The 27,026-nt window shown below is 43.1% G+C and overlaps 1 protein-coding gene across 6 annotated transcripts in view; it reads left to right on the top strand.

Moving 5' to 3' along the window:
* The window catches only part of naaladl2 (N-acetylated alpha-linked acidic dipeptidase like 2), a 902,781-nt gene that overhangs the window by 621,147 nt on the left and 254,608 nt on the right, over nt 1-27,026 (top strand). For all 6 annotated transcript variants that reach the window (XM_078208119.1, XM_078208130.1, XM_078208111.1 and 3 more), the window contains 2 exons: nt 5,261-5,353; nt 20,645-20,841. In XM_078208119.1, the coding sequence (XP_078064245.1) occupies nt 5,261-5,353; nt 20,645-20,841 (290 nt within the window). The remainder of the gene's footprint in view (nt 1-5,260; nt 5,354-20,644; nt 20,842-27,026) is intronic.

Raw genomic sequence — 27,026 nt, 5'->3', positions numbered from 1 at the left:
AACGATCGTGGCACCAATGGTGTAACTGACATCCCCTGAGGCATAATAGTTACCTGTATCAATGCTGAATATTGTGAGCAGCTGATGGTGCCAAGATGCTGTCATCTCCATGGCTGTGTCATGTGACTCCTTCCTATCCTTATTGTGGTTGAATATACTCCTTCATTACAATGTGAATAGACAACATCAATGACTCCTTATTCCAATGGAAAGTCCATGCCAGGTTATCTGTTCATGTTATCAACCAGTTGGACAGCTATCACAATTTTTACTCCACTAACGGCTCAATGATATTCCCCCGAAGCCACAGCAACATCATCACCGACTTCCAGTCTCGCAAGTAGACCTCCTTATTTTTATTCATGACTGAGGCACGTAACCAACACTGGGCCTGCCTTCTTCCAGGGTTAATGGGCCAGATTCCTTTAAGACCCCCAGCCCCGGAACTGAAATAAAACCATCCATGGCAGTTGGCCATGAATCGGGTATGTAGTGCCAGGTCTTTCCCTGATGCTGGAGCACAAACCCAGGTCATTGTTTGGAAATAATTGAGGCTCATCATGTTCTTAAATTTTCTCACATTGGAATGGGAAAGGCCTAATGTGTTTTTTAGTGAGTTTAGTGGTAATGTTGCTTGTATGTTACGCAACTTCACATTGTCCCATGTGTTTCTATGTCAAGTCTCTTGGCAAGTCTTCAGTGTAACACAGCTACTGGAGGAATATGGCAGTTCAGACAGTGTAAACTGCGCAGCTGCGGCTGACAAAAGTTACTTTCTGATTTTAAGCTTGAGTAACGGTGAGCACTGATAACCTCTCTGTTATTTCTACCGTAAAATCCAGCTCATTATTCATTTCCAAAAGCACAGGAAATTAACAAGAAAAGAAATGAAGTTTTTCCTTTTTTTGTATTTTAATGGCTATTCATAAAATGCATTGCCAAATGAATTCTTTATATTAAATTTTAATAACAGCCGTCAGCTTTTCCCTCTAAACAGATGTGAGCAGAGGTGGAGGAGCTGTTTTATTGTTCATGACCAGCTGTAAGCTGTCAATCAGTGAACATTGCTTCAGAGTGAAATGGTGACTGATTGACAGCGCCTTAAAGAACAGAAATGGGACAGCAATTGAATGAACTGATTGCTGCTGTCTGAAAATGTTAAAAGCCAGATATTTTATGCATTAGAGCGTCAATGCTTCATGAAAGCATCATTTTACATGAACAGCATTTTAACTGTTCACCCACAAGGTCTTTCTGAACAAGATGGAAAAAGTCATTGGAAAAAGAAACTGCCTGTGCTGTTGTACTCATCACTGATTTGATTTGATTTATTATTCTCACATGTATTAGTATACAGTGAAAAGTATTGTTTCTTGCGCGCTACACAGACTAAGCATCCCACACATAGAGAAAGAAAGGAGAGGGTGCAGAATGTAATGTTACAGTGTCAACAGAACAAAGGAGATTGTCATCGACTTCAGGAAGCGTAAAGGAGAACATGCCCCTGTCTACATCAACGGGGGCATAAGAACTAGGAGCAGGAGTAGGCCATCTGGCCCCTCGAGCCTGCTCCGCCATTCAATAAGATCATAGCTGATCTTTTCGTGGACTCAACTCCACTTACCCACCCGCTCACCATGACCCTTAATTCCTTTACTGTTCAAAAATTTATCTATCTTTGCCTTAAAAACATTCAATGAGATAGCCTCAACAGCTTCACTGGGCAGGGAATTCCACAGATTCACAACCCTTTGTGTGAAGAAGTTCCTCCTCAACTCAGTCCTAAATCTGCTCCCCCTTATTTTGAGGCCACGCCCCCCAGTTCTAGTTTCATCCGCCAGTGGAAACAAGTTCCCTGCTTCTATCCTATCTATTCCCTTCATAATCTTATATGTTTCTATAAGATCTTCCCTCATTCTTCTGAATTCCAATGAGTATAGCCCCAGTCTACTCAGTCTCTCCTCAAGCCAACCCTCTCAACTCCGGAATCAACCTCGTGAATCTCCTCTGCACTCCCTCCAGTGCCAGTATATTCTTTCTCAGGTAAGGAGAGCAAAACTGTACACAGTACTCCAGGTGTGGCCTCACTAGCATCTTATACAGCTGCAACATAACCTCGCTGTTTTTAAACTCCATCCCTCTAGCAATGAAGGACAAAATTCCAATTGCCTTCTTAATTACCTGCTGCACCTGCAAACCAACTCCTTGTGATTCTTGCACAAGGACACCCAGGCCCCTCTGCATAGCAGCATGCTGCAATTTTTTACCATTTAAATAATAATCCATTTTGCTGTTATTCCTACCAAAATAGATGACCTCACATTTACCAACATTGTACTCCATCTGCCAGACCCTCACCCACTCACTTAGACTATCTATATCTCTTTGCAGACTTTCAGCATCCTCTGCACACTTTGCTCTGCACACTTTGCTCTGGGATGCAGTAGAAAGGGTCGAGAGCTTCAAGTTTTTAGGTGTCCAGATCACCAACAACCTGTCCTGGTCCCCCCATGCCGACACCATAGTTAAGAAAGCCCACCAACGCCTCTACTTTCTCAGAAGACTAAGGAAATTTGGCATGTCAACTAGGACTCTCATCAACTTTTACAGATGCACCATAGAAAGCATTCTTTCTGATTGTATCACAACTTGGTATGGCTCCTGCTCTGCCCAAGACCGCAAGGAACTACAAAAGGTTGTGAATGTAGCCCAATCCATCATGCAAACCAGCCTCCCATCCATTGACTCTGTCTACACTTCCCACTGCCTTGGCAAAGCAGCCAGCATAATTAAGGACCCCACGCACCCTGGACATTCTCTCTTCCACCTTCTTCCATTGGGAAAAAGAAATCAAAATCAAATTACAGTCCTAGCTAGAGTGTTGAGAAAGATCAATTTAATGCAAGGTAGGTCCATTCAAAAGTCTGATGGCAGCAGGGGAGAAGCTGTTCTTGAGTCGGTTGATACATTACCTCAGACTTTCGTATCGTTTTCCTGTCGGAAGAAGTTGGAAGAGAGTATGTCTGGGGTGCGTAGGGTCCTCGATTATGCTGGCTGCTTTTCCGAGGCAGCAGGCTAGTGGAGCTTCAAAAACCAAACTGTTTATTTGAAAACAATGGTTGCGAGGCAATTTTATCATAGAAATCATGAAAAGTTACTGCATGGAAGGGAGTATAATTCCACTCTGCTACTCTTGGCCTATATCCTTATACACGATGGCAGTTTAAGCACACATACTTTTCAAGTATTTTCTAAAGATGAAAGTTTTTGCCTCTACAACCCTTTTGGGAAGCGGGTTCCAGGTACCCTCCTGATGAAAAGGTTTCTGGTCAAATCCACATCAAACCTCCTACTTGTAATCTATGTCCCCTGGTTATGGCTCCCTTAGGCAAGAGGAATAAAGACCATCCTGTCCACCCTAGCGAGATCCCTTCTACTTTCTTGCTCTTCAATTGGGTCTGCCATCTGCCTCCTCTCTCCCAAAGAAAATAACCCTAGCCTATCCAAACTTTACTGATAATTAAAGTTCTCCAGCCCAGGTAACATCCTCTTAAATCTCCTCCCCTCCAGTACAACCACACCTTTCCTACATTGTGGTGACCAGAATTGTATGTTGTACTTTAGCAGTGCCCTAACCAGTGATCTATTCATTGTTACAATCCCTGTCGAGACCGATGACTTTTAAAAAGAGATGAGTTTTCTAAAGAGCCAGTGGGAGTGAGTTGTTGGACAAGATTATTTTTTTTGAAGATTTTTACTGTAAAAACAACCTAAAATCAACAAAGATCAAGCAATTAATTAGGCAACTAATACAGCAAACTAAAGAAAAAGGGGAATTTCCTTTCATTAACTAACACAACCAAAATGTGTCTTACAAAACACTTTGATGTCACTTCACGCTTCTGGCCAAATGTAGCATTACAGGGACAGTCCGACAGACACTCCCAGCTCAACTGCAGAGATTCCCTTCTCCCCCAATGTGTCAGGTCAAATTTCCAGCATACTTAGACAATTATTCCACTCAGCCCTAGTTTTCCCGGAAATGATTTTCACAAGCAAGGCACACCTCCAGGAGCCCAATCTGTTCTATAGCACTTCCTTTGAACAGAAACCAAACTCTCAAGAACATCTTGCTTGGTTGTTAACACAAAAGCAATCCCTCTCTGCCCTTCCACAGCAGTTGCCTCTTTGTTTCTACATCTCAAACAGTAGCTATTCTTTCTCTGTGAGATCCTGTGAAAAGGTGTCAAAAATGCCATCCCACTTCCATGGCTTTCTGTTTGAGTCATTCTCCCCATGGCAACTGGATCACATGGGCATGCCTCTGAGCTGAGGCATTTATCCAAAATTCTGTTTTATTTTGAGTTAACTGTGTATTTCAAAACATAACTGTCTTGTAAAGTTCAAAGATTCATGATGACAGCTGCAGCAAAGGCTCCCTGCTCCTATGCCGTGTTAATAAGGACAAGTGTCCAATATGCTTTTGACCACTTTATCTACCTGTCCAGCTACTGTCAGAGGTCGCCCTGTTCCTCCACAATTTTCAATATTCTACCGTTTATTGTGTACTCCTTTGCCTTGTCGCCTTCCCAAATGCATTACCTCACATGTCTCGAGATTGAAATCCATGTGCTATGTTTCGCCAACATGATTAGTCCATTGATACCTTCCTGTAGTCTACAACTTTCTTCTTCGTTATCAGCCACATGGCCAATTTTTGTATCATCTGCAAACTTCTTACTGTCTCACTTCTCACTGTGGAATCCCATTGCTCTTTCACTCCCTATGTAACTGAGCCACCTATGGTGTCATGGATTTGGCTCTGCTGGAACTCCCAAAGACACCATCACTTTCACCAGTGTTCAAATTTTCTGAGTAGTGTGAAGTTGATGCTTTGAACAAAGCAAACATGTGTCAACTTAATTGCAAAAAAGACAAATAATTAGAGCTCTGTAAAAATAGAATGGTAAAATACAACTGCGAATTAACTTCAAATGGAAAACATGACTCCATGTTTATGCAAATACTGTTGAAGGTAAGACTGACAGATTCACTGTTGTGCTGGTCTGATTTTGATACTTTGACAAGCCTACAATTCTTATTCATTCGACTTGTGTCAATTGTTGTAATTAAACTGGTGGTAACATTGAGGGTACAGATTATCACAATGTCAAAATTTGTTGAGAATGCCTTACGATATGTACATCATCTTTTCTTATGCTCCTTAACTAAGTATGTTTGTGTTTTATTTTGAATACAGTCAGTAAAACCATCAGGCTGGAGGTGGGAACAATCTCTGAGTATAGGACGATTCAAAATGTAATTGGCTACCTGAAAGGATCCATCAACCCAGGTAATTTATTCATTGCTGCAGGCCAACTTGTGGGATTTCTTCGTGTAACATACACAGTGATTTAACATGATTAGTAATTCTGCAACTGTGACAGATATTCTGCAATGTTAAATGTTTTCTTTTACTGTTAAGTTCCTTACTTATTTATCAAATTGCATGATACTGGTTAAGTTTATTTATTAGTGTCTCAAGTAGGTTTACATTAACACTGCAATGAAATTATTGTGAAAATCCCCTAGTCGCCACACTCCGGCGCCTGTTCAGGCACACTGAGGGAGAATCTAGTGTGGCCAATGCACCTAACCCGCACGTCTTTTGGACTGTGGGAGAAAACCAGAGCACCCGGAGAAGCCACACAGACACGGGGAGAACGTGCAAACTCCACACAGACAGTGATCCAAGCCAGGAATCAAATCCGGGTCCCTGGCACTGTGAGGCAGCAGTAATAACCACTGTGCCAGCCCCAGTCTGGCCTCAGTCTGTTGTGCTTTCTGTGTAAGATACACTTTGCATGTCATTTTCGTTCAATGACAGATCACAGATTGAGGGGAAATTTGGTTACAGAAAAGCCTATAAAAAATCAGATGTGCGCAATGTCATCTTTCAGATGTGTGACAGTAATTGGTGCTGTGTTTTACACTATCCCTGTTCACATGAAATAATTTCTTTGCAAGTACAAAATGACTTTTCACTACCTTTCATTTTTGCTGGAGCAGGTTTCACTGAGTGCAGCACTTAGACCAAATGTGATTAACCGAGAGAAAGTGTATCACAAGTGAGCGTTTGAGAAATGGTGTGTTCTGCCATGACCATTAAATTAAAATTGAATCTGTCAGGCAGCTGAAGTGCTTTGTCCACTCCAATTTTTTCCATGAATAACCAGCTGTTTAAGAAAGTCGCATGTATATTACTTCATTACCTCTGGAACCGGTGCCCCTTTCTCCCCTTGTTTCAGTGAACGAGTGGTCAATCTATGGAACAAGGTCCTCGGGGAGATGGTGGATGCAGTTAGTATTGATTCATTTAAATGCAAATGAGGTAGATTTCTTTCCGAAAGTAACCTTTTGGAATACAGTATATGAGTAATTTGAGCTGTGACATGTGATAAGTGTAGCATTCCTGAAAGGAGCGGGCAGCTTTTGTTCCCAAAGCTCTCCGCCACTTGGGTTTTCCTTACATTACATCTGACTCTGCTGCAGGTTGATTGCTTGAGATTGATTGCTGTGATTAGTCAACAACGCCATTATTGTATTATCTGAGCACCAGGTTGGTAGAAGGCAAAATAGTTGGACCTTAACCTTTATTTGTCTAGCTTTTGCCGTGGTTTAATGTTTTGTTCAAAAGATGGCACATCTGGACAGTACAGCACTCCTGCAGTACTGGCAAGGAGTGCCAAACCTGATTTTATGCTTAAATGTCTGAAGTGAGACCTGAACCCATAATCTGTTGCTGTTGAGCTACAGATGGCAGTGGGCCCGATGATGGAATTAATTTTGGTCAACAATTCAACCAGCTTTGGGTACATTGTGTTTTCATAGCAATAATCACGATCCTGAAGGACAAAAAGAGTCTGGAGGCAGTTATTTCCATTAAATTGTCTGAGTTAAGGAAATGAGTAAAAACATTTGTGACATGTTTTAAAGAACTTTCATCTTTGTTCCTCAGAGGAATTCTTCCTCCTTCCATTCCCTTTTGTTATGTTGCTGAGGGAGAAAGGCATCCCAGAATAGCTTCAGTAATTTCTTCAAATAGACATTTGAACAGAATGTTCCCCCACTTAATTTCCCTTCCTTTTTAAAGTTCATGTTCATGGCAATGATAAACAACAGGATACTGATTGAACGGAACCAGCAAAATGTACTTACTTGCCAGAGTATTAAGTTTTGACAGCATGAAAATTCATGCAATAAATCAAGGATGTATTTCAAAAAGATAAAGGTACATAAATCCAGCACAAACCACTTTTTGTTTGAACAATTTTGCTAAAACTTTTCTTCTAACTCTTCGAGCTCAGTATTTCAGATTACTTATCTTAATATTTCCAGAGTAAGTGTGTAGCAATGAAGCAAATCCTAATGTAATTACTGTCAACCAACAAAACCATTTCCTTCTGCTACCTTCATAGTTTAATCTGAATGAACATTTGGCTCACTAAATGGGCTAAGACTAAACCTTTTGCACACAAGCACTGATTGTAGATAACCAGATGCTTTGTGTGTGGGCTGTTAATTAAATTGAATGAAAATGTGCTTCACAGGTGATAGAGACACATTTTCATATAATCCAACTAGCTATTTTGGAACACGTGGATTCCTATTTCTCCACTGTTCTCAAATTCTATCTGCATGGTCCAAATAAGGTTAACTCACCGAACAACATCTTCTTCTCTGCTGCCATCAGACTTTTAAATGGACTTACCTTATATTAAGTTGATCTTTCTCTACACCCGAGCTATGACTGTAACACTACATTCTGCACCCTCTCCTTTCCTTCATCCTTATGTACTCTATGAACAACTTTGTCTGTATAGCGCACAAGAAACAATACATTTCACTATGCCAATACATGTGACCATAATAATTCAAATCAAAATCAAACACATTGGTTTATTTCTACATGCAGCTCTATTTCTAAATGGATCAGATGGGTTTTAGGGTAGGCAGTGGTATTGTCATCAGACTTGTAAGTTCAGAGATGCAGGGCAAGATCTGGAGACTGGGGTTCGAATCTGGCCATGGCAGATGGGTGAAATATGAATTTGATAAAAATCTGGAATTTAATGATGACCACGAAATCATTATCCATTGTCATAAAAACCATAAAGGAAGGGAAGCTGCTGTCCTTACCTGGTCTCGCCCTCATGTGACTCCTGATCCACAGCAATGTGGTTGACTCTCTGAAATGGAGGGTAGTTCGGGAAGGGCAATAAATTCTGGCCCAGCCAACGACGATCACATCCTGCAAATGGACTAAAAGAAATGAACAAAATAAAGTTCCTTAAAAAGGAAACTTTTGTTTTTGTTATGATGAGGTTTTATTCCATGTTTTTATGAATTTCACCCCAAACTGTTGTACTTCCAATGTGAACTGTCGTCCATCTGCTTTTGTCAGTCAGGCTTTAAAATAATCTGAGGTTTTACATTCAGGGCGACATTTTGGAATAGGTTTGTTAAAGCCTATAAACAATTCAAAGGATTCTCCTTCCTGTGAAGGAGCATCATTGTGGATCCTAACTCCCAGAACCAACTATATTATACATCAGTACACATCACAGGCCATCACAAACTCTCCCACATCATTTTGCTTTTATACATGGATGCTGGAGAGCTGAAACCAATGAGTCATATTGGACTTGAAAAGTTGACCCTGTAAGTCTCCACAGATGCTGCCAGACTGAGTTACTGCTGAGTTTTCCAGAAATTTTTCAATTATTTCATGAACTTTTCTTGGTTTCAGTTTGTGTTTCTCTGTTTCCACCTTCAGTTTTGTATTCATTCTCTCCCTCCTCCAGAATGTGTTACTGTCTCTCCCTCCCCTGTTTGTGTTTCTCTCTTGCCATGATACTGTGCCTTTAAGAAATGTACTTATATCATGTTTCTTGTAAGGGGTATGTTCAGAATTCAGCTCTGTTTTGCAGGGTGATGGTTTGTCAAGGAAAAACTTTAAATTAGTAACTGGGAGAACATAATAAGTACTACTTTTAAACATCGAGTGCTTGTTTAAGCAGAGCTAATGCATTTCTATTTACTTAGGTTCCCCCTTGGGCCTCAGAGTAGAGTTTTGATTAGGTTGGGTGACAGAGACATGGGAATGTGATTAATGGGAGGAGCAGGAAAGAAAGAGTTTCAGTTTCATTTTAAAATACAAATAGTTACTGCCTGGGCTACCAGAATAAAGTAGTGTCCCTTTGTTTCTCTCCCCAAAGGCTTTCTGAAAGCTTCAGGACTGGTAACCTAAGTCAAAGCATGTTTTGCTAACTAATTTTAATGAGATGTTTAAGTCTATAAGAGGCAATTTTGCAGGATTGGAACTCACAGTGATCGGCTAGTAGTTAAGACTTATATCCTGTCACGTTTAAATATTGTTTAATTGTTAAATGTTAATTTAATTCATTTGTTATAATTAAATTTTGTTTTTAAATAACATTTATTTTAAGCAAGACCTTCCAGTGCCTCAATAGAATTGAGCCTGGAATGAAACATCTTATCATCACATTAATGCCTAAATAGTTGGGGTCCAGTCTGGCTTCATAATATACCTTGGGGTTTCTGATCTGGTACCCAAACACACTCCCCCTCCCTCTTTCCGTCTCTGCAGAAAATGTTGTTCTCTCCCTGCCCTCAGTTTGTATCCTGTATCTCCCTTCCCCAGGATGTACTGCTGTCTCTCTCCCCTGCCAGTTGCTATGTTAAGATTCAAGTTGATTTTTGATAACCTCAATGCCGTCAACTTCACAGCCGACAATGAAGTAGAATTTTCAATAGCCCGTGGAGGTGAGTGGGTCTGGAAATGAGAAGGAAATTCCTTCGGATCAGCTCCATGACATGTTCCCATCTCCATGGGATTATGCAGAAGCCAGGGTGATGATAGAAATGGTTGCCTGCCTGGCCACAGAGTTTAACCTGTTAATTTGTTTGAGGGTTCCATTTTGGGCACTCTCGTGATGCTGACTGGATTCTTCAGCTGACGCAGGGGGTACTTGTCATGTCGGGTGGTCATCCATGAAATGGTAATGGCCTCTCTACAGCAGGCCCCGTGAACATCGGAGCTGGAATCTCCAATCAGTGGGAAAGGCCTTGCTCCCAATCTCGGTTGCAATTGAGGCAGTGCCATTACTGTGGGAGAGGGGGGACATTTCCCCCTCATGTCTGATGGCCCTAACCCTCCCTGCCATTTTATTTAACCTATTTTTGACCAGCAATCAGAACGGAAATACCTTCTCATCACCCTACATTCTCCAACAGTGCCCACCCTGCAAGGACAGCTGAACAGCCTTCTATTGGCCTTCCCAACCTGGGGCTCCCGGAGGTGGACACTTAATAGACTGTCTCTTCCAAAATCATCCGCTGGGTCATGCCACCAACATTTGTGGGCTCTGACCTGCATTTCATCCTGACGATAGAACAAAATTCATGTCCATTGCACCTCTGAATCATTGGAAGACCTGTGGGGCTCAGACAATATGGTTTGGTCGCAAGCCAGGGTACTGCTCATGCACAACCTGCAATCCTAGGGATGTTTTTCTGGAACTTCCAGCAAAAGTTCCTGGCAGATCAATCACCCATTCTGATAGAGTCCCAACTAAAGCAGGAGGGTTGGAAACCCTGACTGTGACTCCAGATTCAGAGCCTATTCTGATTCCTGAGCAAATTAAGAAGAGACTTAAAATAATTATGGAATTTGCAGCTCAGTCCATCACATGAGTGCTACTTTTTGGAAGAGCTGTTTATTTAGTCATGTTCCCCTACCCTTTCCCCAGAAGCTTTTCATTGTTCTGTCTCCAAGTATTTAATCACTCCCTTTTTAAACATTGCTATAATTCTTCCACTTCTATTACTGTGACGGCATTTTCTGTCATAACAATCCTCTATGTTTGTTTTACTTCATGGAATGTGGGTGTCACTGGCAAGGCCTGCAATTGTTGCCCATCGCTAATTGTCCTTATTAAAGTGGCAGTGAGCCACATTCTTAAACTGCTGCAGCCCATATGGTGCAGGTACACCCAGAGTGCTGCTGGGAAGAGAGTGCCAGGATTTTGATTTCGCAGCAGTGGGGGAACGGTAATATAGTTCCAAGTCAAGATGATGTGGCTTGGAGGGGAACGTTTAGGTGGTGGTGCTCCCATGCATCTGCTGCCTTTGCCCTTCTTGGTGGTAAGGTTGTTGTTTTGTAAGGTGCTATCAAAGAAGGACTGGCGTGTTGCTGCACTGCATGTTGTATATGGCATGCATTGCTGCCACTGTGCATTGGTGGAGAGAACGACCGTTTAGGTTGGTCAATAGGACCAAGTGGACTGCTTTGTCATGGATGGTGTCAAGCGTTTTGAGTGTTGTTGGAGCCAAACTCATTCAGGCAAATGCAGTGTATTCCATCACACTCTTGACTTGTGCCTTGTAGATGGTGGACAGTCTTTGGGGAGTCAAAAGGCTGCTCACCTGAGAAATCCCAACCTCTGATGCTCTTGTAGCCACTGTATTTATATGTCTAGTCCAGTTCAGTTTGTGGCCACTGGTAACCCCCATGATGTTGATAGCTGGGGATTCAGCAATAGTAATGCCATTGAGTGTCAAGGGGAGATGGTTGAATTCTCTCTTGTTAGATATGGTCATTGCCTGGCACTTGTGGGACATGAATGTAAAATATTTTAACTTCCTTTTCATTGTTTTGGTTATGAGGCGGTTAATAGGGGTGGCACGGTGGTTATCACTGCTACCTCACAATGCTAGGGACCAGGATTCCATTCCCGGCTTGGATCACTGTCTGTGTGGAGTTAGCACATTCTCCCTGTGTCTGCATGGGTTTCCTCCGGGTGCTCCCGTTTCCTCCCACAGTCCAAAGATGTGTTGGTTAGGTGGATTGGCCATGCTAAATTGCCCACAGGGTAGGGTAAATGCACGGGGTTGTGGGGATAGGGCCTGGGTGGATTGTGGTCGATGCAGACTCCTTCAGCACTGTAGAATTCTATGATTCTATGAATAACTCGCATTACTTCAGTTTGACTCAGTGTAAAGTTTAAATTCAGCATGGCATCAAACATGGTTTACAAGATATTGGGGGTGCATTGAACCATGCGTGAACTAAGCAATGTAAATAATGTTTCACCTCGCCAGAACCCAAACTCCAATGTTAAGTACATTTAAGCTCCATTTAAATAAAAAACTGGATCTGAATCAAATCAGTTTATTGTTTATATATAAACTTTATTTCAATGTAGACTTTATGAGACAAGATTATTATTTAATATATCTCATGAGTTTAATTTGAGAATTTCTGGAGTTCCGTACACAGTAAGCTGTGCATGCTTAGTTGTTGAATATATTCAAGATTGAGATAGATGGACTTTTGGGCTCTGGGGGAATCAAGGGATATGGGGCTTTGAAAGGAAGGTGGAATTGATGTTAAAGTCAGCCATGATCCTATTAAATGGTGGAGCAGGCTCAAAGGGCCATATGGCCCACTCCTGCTCCTACTTTTTATATCATTATGTGCTTACCACCTACTTCTGAAAATGTGATTAAATTGCATCATAATTGTCCTTCATTAATGTAAGTTTGTTTTAAACATAATTATGGCAAACTAATTTGTAATATAATATGCATACACATTTGAATAATGGTTGTAAAATTAATTGTGCAATTATATAGTTGATGTCTAATTAAGATATTGTTAACACTTGTGACGTTTTGTATCATTGGATCATCTTACACCTCTAATGTTACACAGAGCGCCATCTTTTTATGGTCACTACTGATTTCGCTGCTGCACACAGCACACGTTTGAAAGACTAAAAATTGCTGGAGTTGTGAAGATAATAGATCTTTAAGGGCCTTATTTTATTCTCTGATACAGTGTGCTGCTTTAGCTTTCACACTGTCAGTGGGAAACTGCTTTGCATTCAGCATCGTTTGGGGAGTTTTAAATGGGCTCATCAGTTTGGTGTGTGTTTGACAGCATGCCAATGTGAAACCTTTAGAACACAGGTCAAAGTGCTGGTAGGAAAGCAATACTGCCTTGTATTTCTGAGCAATATTGGGCAGGTCTTTTGGCGTCAATGTGGGACAGGAACAGGAGGCAGACAGATGCAGAATTTCCCAACGCCAGTCAGCGTGCCATGGTCCTGACCACCAACCATTTTCCTGAAGGTCAGATCAGGCTTGCAACAACTACCTACCCCCTTGTAAGCGGTGGGTTATTAGTTCAGTCAGTTAAAAGACCAACTAAAGTCAGTCAGCCTTTGGACTCCTTGCAGCATCTGTAACGTGAGACCTATAGGTCCCTCCAAGGACAGGCTTGGAAAATCAGTGCTCAAGGCTCACTCTGAGGCACCCCCACCCCTCAGCCACCGTGCCTCTCTGGTCATAGCTGAAGCTACCAGCCGCCATGTGGAGGGGAATTCACATCACGTGGAGTGAGTGAGTGAGAGAGAGAGAGAGAGAGAGGGTGAGAGTGAGGGTGGGTGAGTGAGTGTGAGTAAGTGTGAGTGAGTGACTATGAGGTTGGGTGAGTGTGTGCGAGAGTGAGGGTGGGTGTGTGCGAGAGTGAGGGTGGGTGAGTGTGTGCGAGAGTGAGGGTGGGTGAGTGAGTGTGTGCGAGAGTGAGGGTGAGTGAGTGTGTGTGAGAGTGAGGGTGGGTGAGTGTGTGCGAGAGTGAGGGTGGGTGAGTGTGTGCGAGAGTGAGGGTGGGTGAGTGTGTGCGAGAGTGAGGGTGGGTGAGTGTGTGCGAGAGTGAGGGTGGGTGAGTGTGTGTGAGAGTGAGATTGGGTGAGTGAGTGTGTGCGAGAGTGAGGGTGGGTGAGTGTGTGCGAGAGTGAGGGTGGGTGAGTGTGTGCGAGAGTGAGGGTGGGTGAGTGTGTGCGAGAGTGAGATTGGGTGAGTGTGTGCAAGAGTGAGATTGGGTGAGTGTGTGCGAGAGTGAGATTGGGTGAGTGTATGCGTGAGTGAGGGTTGGTGAGTGTGTGCGAGAGTGAGGTTGGGTGAGTGTGTGCGAGAGTGAAGATGGGTGAGTGAGCGTGTGTGAGTGATTGTAAGGGTGGATGAGTGAGGATGGGCAGGTGAGAATGAGGGTGAGTGTGAAAGTGGGTGAATTAGGTTGGGCAGGTGTGAGGGTGGGGCCAAGAAGGAGAGCAGGTGAGGGTGGGTGGAAGAGTGAGGATGGATGAGTAGGAATGAGGGTGGCTGAGTAAGTGAGAGAGTGAGTGAGTGATTGTGAGAGTGGGTGGGTGAGTGAGTCTGACAGTGGGTGAGCGAGTGTGAGGGAGGGTGAGAGTGTGTGTGTGAGAGGGATGAGTGAGTGTGTGAGGGATAGGTATATGTGTGTGGGGGGTATGCTTGTGCTCGGGGGGTGAATGCGTGTGTGTGAAGGGTGAGTGTTTGTGCTGGGTGTGTGTGTGTGCATGCGCATGTGTGCTTGTGTCTGTAAGAGAGAGGTGTGAGGGAGTTGAGAATGTGTGTCAGGCTCATGCCTAGTTTCGGGATCTCATTCACCACTTTCCCCACACACCGAATGGTGCGTTTGCCCACTCTCTCAGTGGGTGAGGGTGAGCGGGTGAGCCCAGGCTGGGAGTGAGCCGGACACACACACTCGCCCTTCCCCACTCCAATGGCTGTCTTTACTTATTACTCATTTTCTAATTTCCAATTTAATGTTCTAATCTTTTTTTGCTATCAGCAAGTTGTTTGTTTTCATATGTCATCTTTTTAAAAAAGATCATGTTTAATGTTATGTCAAAAGTTATCTTTCCAAAATTGTGTATTGCATAAAAGTGTGAGAAATTTGAAAAGTGACCCTCCCCACAAGGTTGGACAAGTCTGATCCACCTTCTTTTACATCAGGTGTCTCTCCCCACCTTCATACACTTTGATAAAAATGATCTGTAAATTCAATGGGCATTTGGTGCACAAGACTAAAAAAAATGAAGCTTTCATCCACATCGCATCTCTCATTTCCTCAGAACATCAGAAAATGCAATAAAATCAATGGATTGCTTTTGAAGTGCTGTCACAAGTTGTTATGCCAGAAACGGATTAACGAGTGTGTTTGGCGTACTGCTATGCGGCATTGGGTGATTGCTAATTTGATAGGTTTGCACCTACAGGTTCTGTTATTGCTTGCTGAAGATTTCAGCTAGGTTATTCAGTGGAAGGAATGATAATGTAGCGTACTCTCTGTCGAGGAGGAGGAGAATATTCACTTGCAACAACTTCGATAAAAGTCTGCCACATGTCCAGCAGTTGATAGGGGTAGCTGTGCAATTAAGGATTGTAGGGTGGGAGGGATCACAGAATACTACAGTGCAGAAGAGGACCTTCGGCCCAATGAGTCCGCACCGACGCGTGAAAGGCCCTGACCCTGCTCACCTAATCCCACTTGCCAGCACTTGGCCCATTGCCTTGAATGTTATGGCGTGCCAAATATTCATCCAGGTACTTTTTAAAGGATGTGAGGCATCCCGCCTCCACCACCCTCTCAGGCAGTGCATTCCAGACCATACCACCTTCTGGGTGAAAAAGTTTTTCCTCAAATTCTCCCTAAGTTTCCCACCCCTCACTTTTAACTTGTGTCCTCTTGTAACTGACCCTTCAACTAAGGGGAACAGCTGCTCCCTATCCACCCTGTCCATGCCCCTCATAATGGTAAGGCCTCCTTCATTCATTATTTTAAAAATGTCATCAACTTTTAATGCAATTTAAACACTGCCAAGCTGCATTTTCATTTGCAGTTTGACATCTTGTTTGCCTTTAAGAAATACTCTATTTGTGAATTTTGCAGATAAATAGAGCAAGAGTGCTCTCTGAGCCCTACAAAAGTTTAAACCTCCCCTGCCCAGTTTCCCCTCTTGGGCCTGCCCCCTGAGTCTCCCTGAAACATCCTTTCCCAAATTTAGCAGAGGTTAATGGCTGCACCTGCCCACGTCCGGGCAAGACATGGTCTGACAGCATATACCGACTGCCTGTTTTCTGGTAGACACTCTATAATTGATGCTTTGGATCGCAGGTTTATGTAGCGTGTAGCAAATCACAGTGATCTTGGAGACCTGAGTGGTGTTATATAAAAGGACTGCGAAATCATTCAAACTGCCTTTTCAAGGTATCTGTGGAATGCTGCTTGGTTATTCCTGAGCTCAAAGCACTCCATTGTACCTGCGCTTGGTAACTGTTTGTGGGTGTTGTAGAAATCTCATTAACTAGGATAAGACAGTGTTGTTGGTCACTGTGACACCAACCTTGCTTTCTTCTTTATGAGTCAAATAATGAGGGCACGGCAGATTGCCGATGAAAATCTCGTAACTGCTGCCTCGAAAACAAACAGTCACCGGAGTCATTCTACATTAATGGTCAAAAATAGGATGAAAATTAATGTAGTCGTTAAAGGCATAATTATTGAGATGTGGAGATGCCGGCGTTGGACTGGGGTGAACACAGTAAGAAGTCTCACAACACCAGGTTAAAGTCCAACAGGTTTATTTGGTAGCAAATAGCTTTCGGAACACTGCTCCTTCGTCAGAAACATTTCCACTCCATCTGATGAAGGAGCAGTGCTCCGAAAGCTTATGGTATTTGCTACCAAATAAACCTGTTGGACTTTAACCTGGTGTTGTGAGACTTCTTACTATAATTATTGAGTGCAGGAGCTGGTAAGATGACATGAGTGACATCACTAACACCCTTGAGTTAGGGAATGTTACCATTGGAAAAAGTATGGAATCTTATGTTATTGCTTAGTGCCCATGGGAAATGTGATATAATTACCTGCTCTGATTTTAAAAAGACTGGCTAGACCTGTGAATGGCAAATTAACAACACTGTTTAAGTGCGCTGTTGCATACTAGAATGAGCATGTTAAAAATGTTGTGACTTTTAGCACCATTGGTAGGGCCATGTAGATGGGGAGAGTTTGACGGGGGTTTTGCTCTCTGTATGGACCTCTGTTTTGTCATGGATTGTGTAGAAAATCATTGCCCATGTACATGACCTCTACAGGACCCAGGATTAATTTTAATAGTGGGTAAAGACTGTCCACATCTGATGCCAGTATACTCATCTGAACTTGCCTGCCAACATTAAAAAAAACCCTCAAAGAAATAGAATTTTGTTGGTCTTACGTGTTTGTTATTTGTTTGTCAGAATCTTATTTCAATGTTGAAGAGTCTAATTCAAGCTGCTGTGAGAATTAACAAGTCTTTAGTTAGCCAATTTGTTTACACGCTATGTTGGAAAACATCCAATTTCCCTGAATCCAGAAAGCTTTGGTGCAGTTTGGCAGAACCAAGGTTCAGAGATGTGCAAATGTGCATAGGGATTCCGCTAAAGTTGAACCAGCTGAAACAGGGCACAGAACACTGAGAAACTTCTTGTTGCTTGTCGAGGTACAGCCACCTTACTGTCAGGCTTTTGCCATGTGGAGGAAATTCCAGTTTCAAGCAAAAGACCGACTTCTCCAGATGCCATGAGTAAACTGGACTGACCAATCGATTACCACCAGACATGCTTGGTTCTGGTGTTGGATTACCAAATCTGCCACAGAGGGATGACTTAGTTCCAGTCTTGCATCCCCAGGCCTGCCATCTTGGCGGTTGAGTTCTAGGGACTTTAAGGTAATTGAAGAAACAACAGCAGTTGCTTGCGTTCATGTAGCACCTTTTAACATATTAGAAACAAGGTTAATGGCCATTGACTCTTCTCCTTGTGTTCCAAGAAGATTATATCCAGGAACCCACAAGTATTCCAGGACTTCAACAGATACTCTGTAACTTGTAATTCACAGCTCTCCTTTTTTTAATTCATTTATGGGATGTAGGCGTCACTGGCTAGGCCAGCATTTTATTGTCCATCCCTAGTCGCCCTTCAGAAGGTGATGGTACGCTGCCTTCTTGAACCACTGCAATCCCTGAGGTGAAGGTACACCCACAATGCTGTTAGGGAGGGAATTCCAGGATTTTGACCCAGTGACAGTGAAGGAACGGTGATATATTTCCAAATCAGGATGGTGAATGACTTGGAGAGGAACCTCCAGATGGTAGTGTTCCCAAGTATCTGCTGCCCTTGTCCTTCTAGATGGTGATAGTCATGGGTTTGGAAGGTGCTGTCTAAGGAACCTTGGTGAGTTCCTGCAGTGCATCTTGTAGATGGTACACTTTGCTGCCACTGTTTATCGGTGGTGGAGGGAGTGAATGTTTGTGGAAGGAATGCCAATCAAGCAAGCTGCTTTGTCCTAAATGATGTCAAGCTTCTTGAGTATTGTGCCTTGTAGATGGTGGACAGGCTTTTAGGAAGGTTGGGGGGAGTCGGGAGGTGAGTTATTCTCCACAAGCTTCCTTTGACCTGCTCTGATAGCCATAGTATTTATATGGTTAGTCCAGTTCAATTTCTGGTCAACGGTAACTCCAGGATGTTGTTAGTGGGGGATTCAGTTACGGTAATGCAATTGAATGTCAAGAGATGATGGTTAGATCCTCTCTTGCTGGAGATGGTCAATGCCTAACACTTGTGTGGCGTGAATGTTACTTGCCACTTGCCAGCCCAAGCCTAGATATTGTCATAGTCTTGCTGCATTTGGACCTGAACTGCTTCAGTATCTGAGGAGTTGTGAATGGTGCTGAGCATTGTGCAGTCATCAGTGAACATCCTCATCTTCCTTTGTGCCTGGCATGACTCTAACCAGCGGAGAGTTTGCCCCCAATTCTCATTGACCTTGAATGCAATACTTGGTCAACTGCTGCTTTGATGTCCAGGGTCTTACAAGATCACGGGGTGGGGGGTGGTGGTGGAAATCACCATATTAGAACATAGAACATAGAAAAGCTACAGCACAAACAGGCCCTTTGGCCCACAAGTTGCGCAGAACATGTCCCTACCTACTAGGCTTACCTATAACCTTCTATTAGGTGGCATGCCTTATGAGGATAGGTTGAGAGAGCTAGGTCTTTTCTCCTTGGAGAAGCGAAGGATGAGGGGTGATCTGATAGAGGTGTACAAGATGTTGAGAGGTATTGATAGAGTGGATTCTCAGAGGCTTTTACCCAGGGCTGAAATGGTTGCCACAAGAGGTCACAGGTTTAGGGTGTTGGGGAGTAGGTATAGAGGAGATGTTAGGGGTAAATATTGCCTGATTGTTCAGTGTGGTAGATGGAGTTAACTAGATGAGGCTACCAGAATCATCTACAAGGAACACCAGAAATAATTTGATTTGTCTGACAGAAATGACAACCTCCTCTGAAAGTATTGACATCCAACATCATAGCAACCAACAACACTCATTTGATCAGGCTGAACATTCTGAACCTGTGGTGTACGCTCACTTGGACACAATATCTCCTTATTTTGATATTTCAATGAAGATTTCACCTATAGCGAGAGTTTCTAACACAGATGTCCCAATCAACTGGGAATGGTTGACTGGGCTGCACTGAATGGATGGAGTTCCAACAGGAGCAATCCCTCAGTCTGATTCCCCTATCCTGTTCTGCCACTTGCAGCTCAGCTGAATAACATTGCATATTACTCCACCGTGCGTTTTACCTGTAAATGAAGCTGAATATAAGTTTCAACCCCAGCATGAGCACATGTTTTCCCAAGATGGCGCCGGGCGAGGTGACTTCTTGAAAGCTGTGCCCAGCATACCTTCTAATTCTATCTTTTACTCTTACATTTATGGGCGGCACGGTAGCACAGTGGTTAGCGCTGCTGCTTCACAGCTCCAGGGACCTGGGTTCGATTCCCGGCTTGGGTCACTGTCTGTTTGGAGTTTGCACATTCTTCTCGTGTCTGCGTGGGTTTCCTCCGGGTGCTCCTGTTTCCTCCCACAGTCCAAAGATGTGCGGGTTAGGTTGATTGGCCATGCTAAAATTGCCCCTTAGTGTCCTGGGATGCGTAGATTAGAGGGATTAGCGGGTAAAATATGTAGGGATATGGGGGTAGGGCCTGGGTGGGATTGTGGTCGGTGCAGACTCGATGGGCCGAATGGCCTCTTCCTGCACTGTAGGGTTTCTATGATTTCTTGTTCTATGCTTCTAAAACTTAATTCTAACTCTTTTAAACTCTCTAACAATGCTATGACTGTAACACTACATTCTGTACTCTCTCGTTGCCTTCTCTGTGAATGGTATGCTTTGTCTGCTGCACAAGAAACAATACTTTTCACTGTATTCTAATACATATGACAATAATAAATCAAATCAAAATCAAATCAGATCATTGTTCTGACAGTGTGCTATTTTCACCTTCCAAAGGAGTAAGGGGGATTCGACGAACATCCAAAGTGATCTCCAGTGGCTGAAAGCACAATAAAAGATAGTTGGTAATTAAGACATTATCTCTCATTCACGACATGACACATGCTTGTTCACAGGAAAATCAGTGGTAGATGTTCCAATTCGCAATGCTGTACGCCATCATCTACAAAGAGCACTGTTCACTTGGGCAGACGTTCATCAAATGTTCCATAATGTCAGAAATAAACTTTGGTTGTTCAATAACTAATGAAATGTTTTTCCTGTTTTCCACGTATGAAGTAAAGAGTTAAGAGTCCTGTGGTACCATTCAATGAACAGGACAAACTCTTTTTATTTTCCAGATAAATACGTTATTGTTGGCAGTCACCATGGCAACAATGAAGAGCTCTGGACCAGCAGCACTTCCATTATTACAGAAATAATCAAGGCTATGATGTCCCAAGCTCGGAAGAGAAGATGGCGGCCAAACCGCAGTATTGTGTTTTGTTCCTGGGGAGGAAGTATATTCGGCAATATTGGCTCATATGAATGGGCAGAGGTAGGGATCGTCACGTACTCAAACAATATTTAATTTCTGTGCAGACATATCTGATCAACTCAAAATGTATTCAGGCAGGTTATTTAGGAAAATAATATGCAAAAACAATGGGTGGAATGTTACCAGCCCCATGGCAACAGGTTTGGAAGTGGGTGCAGGGGGGTTGGGGTTGGTGGTGTGGGAGGTGAGGGAAAGGAAGCAGGGTTAGAAACACAAAGGGTGGCACAGCCTCAGGCTAACAATTGAGGCTATTACACAGCCAATTGACGGTGACTTTAAAATGCCTTTTCAATTGTTCCTGGAGTGCACAGCTTCGATGCAGCATCAGTGGCTCACTGAGGTGGTGAGAGCTCGGAGGCAGCTGAATGATGAGTAAGTGGTAGCCATGGATTACAGCTGCATTGTGAAACAGGCAGGCCAAGGTTCAGTTCAGCAAAGGTTTAAAGATTGCACAGTGTGTGTCAAAATCACTTACTGGAATCGGGAGGCTGGTTGCACTCAGAGTCTGACTGCTCCAGTGAGGAGGATATTGGGGGAGAGAAAGAGACAGGTGCTGCCACAGGGAGTGGGGCTTCAAGGCCAGGGGAGCACCAGCCTCAAATTCCAAGCGATACATAGAGTCATGAGTTCAGGGTAATGTTCAGAGTAAGCACTATCCAGCTGAAAGGTAATACAAACAGAGGATTAGCTGCTTGGAGATGTTGGAGTAGCATTGGAAGAGTCCATCTGTCCAGTCAAGTAGTGGTAGAGCTGTGTGCAATGCTGGAGGGGAAGTTGAGGCTAATGGAAAGTGATGGGCGCTCATTGCCTATGGTAATGAAGGCGACAGTGGCATTCACCCTTGACTCTTCAGGCACCTTCCAGAAATTATCTGGAGATATTTATGGGATCTCGCAATCAGAGAGCCAGTGCTGCATCAAGTAGGTGATGGATGTCATTTAACAGAAGGCAAGGCAATACGTCAGATATCACAATAATCAGGCCAGTCAGGCCATCGGGGTAATTAGGTATGGAGATATGCCAGGATTCTCTGAGGTCCGGGAGTTAAGGACCACCAAGGTCCTTGCAGGCAAGAACCTTTGTGAACAGCAAGGAGTTCCACTGTACAAGAACTGTCATGACTCTTTTATCTGAGACTATCCCATGTGCCTCGGCTCCTCAGAACACATGAATGTCTCTGTGAATGGATTCTGGTCACAAGGAGGTTTAAAGACATGGCTGCTTACATCTGTGTGAACCCCCAACACAGAGGCAGAGGACACCGACAACTATGACTACAAAGACAACCGTTGAAGAGAGTATAGGCCTTCTGAAAGTGAGATTCAGATATCTGGACAGATCTGGGGGAACTCTGCAATACACGCATCAGCAATCTCATGTATTGTGATGGGTTGCTGCGTTCTGCACATGCAGGCATTGCAGAGGGTGATAGTTACCATCTCCTCCTCTGAGGAAGAAGAGTTGGAGAAGAGTAAAGGTCATCGACTTTAACTCTGTTTCTCTGTCCACAAATGCTGCCTGACCTGCTGAGTGTTTCAAGCATTTTCTATTTTGTTTCAGATTTCCAGCATCTGCTTTCGTATTAGTCTTCTGCCTGATGTAGCCTTGATGGCCTTTCATTAAACACCCTCACCATCTCAGTGGCCCTACCATTACATTTTTCCATAAGATATGTTCACGATTGCCCGCATACTGTGCACATCTTTCCTTGTCCTCCATTTCATACGAATGTTTGAATCAGGAGCAGGAAGAGGGCAATTGCACTCCTCAAATCTGCTCTTCAATAAGGTCATGGCTGATCCAATTTGAGGCCTCAACTCCACATTCTACCCACCCCCGAAAATCTTTGACTCCCTTGTTAGTTAAAAATTGATCTATCTCGACCTTAAAATTATTTAATTATCCTGCCTCCACCACTCCCTGGGGAAGAAAGTTCCATTTACAACCTTCCTGAGATTAAAAAAATTCTCATCTCTTTTAAATGAGAGAGCCCTTATTTTTCAAGTGTCTCCTAGCTGCAGTCTCTCCCACAACGAAAAACAGTCTTTCAGCATCCACCCTGTAAAGTCCCATCACAATCTTATGTGTTTCAATAAGATCACACCTCATTCTTCAAAACTCCAGTGAGTATTGGCAGAACGGTGGCACAGTGGTTAGCACTGCTGGGTCATAGTGCCAGAGACCCGAGATTGATTCCCGCCTTGGGTCACTGTCTGTACAGAGTCTGCATGTTCTCCCCATTTCTGTGTGGATTTCCTCCGGGTGCTCCGGTTTCCTCCCACGGTCTGAGAGTGCGTTGGTCCTGCTAAATTCTCCCTCAGTGTACCTGTACAGGCGCCAAAGTGTGGCGATTAGGGGATTTTCACAATAACTTCATTGCAGTATTAATGTAAGCCTACTTGTGACACGAATAAATAAACTAAAAATTTAAACTTTAGGCCCAACCTGGCCAATCTTTCCTCATAAGAGAACACCCTACCCCTCTACCGCCAGCCCCCCATCCCATGTATCAGTCGAGTGAACATCGATCTCAAGTGCTCACTATCTGGTATAGGCACAGTAATACAGAAATAACGAGATGCACCATTACAGAATGCACTTCAAGAGATTTAGTGTTTAAAGTGACACATAAAACTAACGCTTGACATTCAGCAAGACTATACCCAATGAGACCCCAAGGGCAACTAGGTGGATATATGCAAACACATCTGGTTGCTCCTTCATTGTTCTCTCCCTAGGCCTGCAGCTGGCTACAGACGTAAAATCCCTGAGGACTTCCTGCCACTCGCCCATGTGGTTGCTTGACTCAAAGTTGACCCCAACATCGGGACTTTCTCTCGATTGGGGAAAATCCTGTCCACCATGTCAGAATTAATGTGTTTTGAATCCTGCTCCTTTATATGCAGCTTCACTTAGTGACCTGACTATATTTGTAGTATCTGTCAAATCACTTTTAGTTTAAGTAAGCCTACTGAATGAATAATTTATATAAAAATAACACAACTCTTCTGCACCAGTTGTTATCTCTCTAAAATTGTGATGTGTATAAAATAGAGTTTGGGATTCCGTTCAATTTAAATTCAAATATTTCGGTTAATTTTCCTGCACAATCAAGTTGAGGAATCGCAATGCCAGAAAACCAAAATGTGTTTCCACTGCAGGTATCCAATATTAGCATTGAGCACACACGCCTCGGGTATAGCACTGTCAGAAGAACAACTTCTATTCTTCTACATATTTGACATTTTCATTTTCTCAGTAACATTCCCTCATGTTTTCGGAGTGAAATTTGAAAGCATTTTGTGCAGTGTAATTACCTCAAGAGCTTCTGGTAGAACCATAGTCCATCCCTGAGGTAGCCATTACCATCCCACCTGATATAATCCATGAAGAATTAGGGAGAAATGAAGGAAACCGAGTAAATGGGTAAAAGCTGGAGAGAAAACGAGGAGGAAATGGCGCAATTGGGAGCTAGGGGGGAGCGGAGAAAGAAAAGTTGGGGGGACGGTCAAAGGAATTCGGTGGCAACAGTGAAAATAAAGGACACTCGGGAAATGGGCAGCATGAGGAGGAAAGGCACAAGAAGTAAGCAAAAAGGAGGAACTGAACTGGCTATCCGTACGGAGAAATAGGAGAAATGGGGGACAAAGGAGGACATTGAAGAAATGGGAAAATTAGGGGGAAGAAAAGAGTAAATGTTAAAAAGGGGAAAATAGCGCAGACTGGAATTAGGAGAAACCAGTGACACGAGAGGGAGAGAGGACTGGGGGAAGTAGAGAGGAATGGGAAGAAACAAGAAACCGAGATTGCAGCGGGAGAAAGCTGTTCCTAGTGAGAAAACAGACATAGAACATAGAACAGTACAGCACAGAACAGGCCCTTCGGCCCACGATGTTGTGCCGAGCTTTATCTGAAACCAAGATCAAGCTATCCCACTCCCTATCATCCTGGTGTGCTCCATGTGCCTATCCAATAACCGCTTAAATGTTCCTAAAGTGTCTGACTCCATTATCACTGCAGGCAGTCCATTCCACACCCCAACCACTCTCTGCGTAAAGAACCTACCTCTGATATCCTTCCTATATCTCCCACCACGAACCCTATAGTTATGCCCCCTTGTAACAGCTCCATCCACCCGAGGAAATAGTCTTTGATAATAGAGAAAACAAAGGTACAAGAGTTTAAAAAAGTAGAAGTAAACAGATCATACTTATTTTTTATTATGTTTTTATGCAATATCAGTTTAGAAAAGATCAGTGATGGGGCACGTGGTCAGATCTGCCCTTCTTGAGTAACTGAATGAGAGTCTCTGTTTCTTATTATTACAGATTAAAAACATGATTATTAAATAGCCAGCACCTTTCAGTTGGGGGTTACGGGTATGTAGAATGATAGAGTACAGGAGGCCTTTCTGCTCGTTGTGAATGTGCTAGCCCTTGGCTAGAGCCACCCAATTAATTCCTCTCCCGACTCCTTCTCCAGAGCCACATTAAATGTTTTTCTTTCTGTGAAAGTTGCTATTGGCTCTGCTCTCACCGTCTTTCAGGCAGCAAATTTCAAATCACTGCGACTCACAATGTAAACGATGTTTCACAAAATAATACAATTCCAAAAAAAAATTGACTTTTTCAATTTGCTTTGATCTCCTAAAGACATTTATAATTTTGTCATGTATAGTGTAAAAGGGAAATTAGCCTGGAAGGTAACATTCTTGCATTGACCATGGATTGGGAAAACTATGGCCCCCATTCTCCACAAAATGTTTCCTTTGGAAGACAGTTTGACACCAGGAGCATAGAATTTCCTGTATTCAGATCTTAAGGTTGTCAACTGACCTTTTTTTTCCCAATTGCTACATCGACCGCACATCCCTTTAATTGGAATTAAAGATGTGTGCTGCTGCAGATGCCAAGGGGTTTGTTAACGGAATGGTGTTTTCTTTTCAGCTAAAAGAAACAAACAATATTTTCTGACCTTAGTCAAAGAGTGCATACTCTAACTTATTGTTCCATTTTCTCATCAATTTACAGACATAAAGAAAGTGCACACTCCAACAGAACTAATTACATTCGTACAGTCTCTGAATTCTTTGAAGTATGCCTCTTGTAACAAAAGATGGAGTGCAATGTACAATAGAAGTAACTGAAATGGGTAACTTTGTCGAGCTATTGGGGAAGAGCAGGGGAGTAGGACTAATTCATTGCCTGTATCAAAGAGCTGACACAGGCACAATGGGCCAATGGTCTCCTTCTGTGCTGAATCTTTTTTTATCATGCTCACTAATATTTAATAACAAACAGAAAATGTTTTCTTAAGCAGCTGATAAGACGATGATAACTCAACCACATATCTGGTTTCACCATGCCATCAATGTTCAATAAACAGACAGCTTAGCAGCTTGCTCAAAAATGAACCCAAAACGTATTGAAATTAAAACTATTTCTATTATCAATAATTGCAAGTGCCTACAGTAATTTCAAGACTATAACCTATCCTACAACTTTTCTTACTATCAATCTCAGATATCCATTACACTTTATACAGGAAAGATGGGAAGAGAAATTCAACACACAACTTCCCACTTTGACCTTGAAAAACAGGCACTTGACAGTAGAAACCTAGGGAGTGGGCATCTCGGGTCACACGACTGACACCCAAAATTTACCTGATGCAGTATTCAAGTGGGCCTGTAAATGGATGAACAGCCCGCCCAAGTGAAACTGGCAAATCAGTATACTGTGCCCAGTATAATGTGCCAGTTGTCATACCCATTGCAAAATTCAGATTAAAGGGCCACAGGATTGACCCATACACTGCTATAGCAGGCAGTGAAAGGGGACAGGAAAAGCAACTGAATAGCTATTTAAGGCTAAGGGGAGAGCGCTCCACCAGGCTAAAGTTTCCCTGGGTCTCCATACATCCTCCACCAGCTCCCTGCCTTAGGCCAGCCTTTGGGCTGCCTGATATTGCACTGTCTGGACCTAGCAAGCTGCTGAGGTCATAGCTCAGTGGCAACTTGGTAACAAGGCCCAAACCGTGGTCTGGTTCAGACCTCCGAGGGTCACGAAAGGGCTGCACCATCACAATCAAATTTCTCCCCCTTGTACGTAATTTCAAGACTATATTCTGTCAATCTATGGTAATGATCTTGGCGATATCTAGGGCCGGCATTCTCCGACCTCACC

This window comes from Mustelus asterias, chromosome 3, assembly GCF_964213995.1.
Source record: "Mustelus asterias chromosome 3, sMusAst1.hap1.1, whole genome shotgun sequence".
NCBI lineage: Eukaryota > Metazoa > Chordata > Chondrichthyes > Carcharhiniformes > Triakidae > Mustelus > Mustelus asterias.
This window is presented reverse-complemented; position numbering and strand designations above follow the sequence as displayed.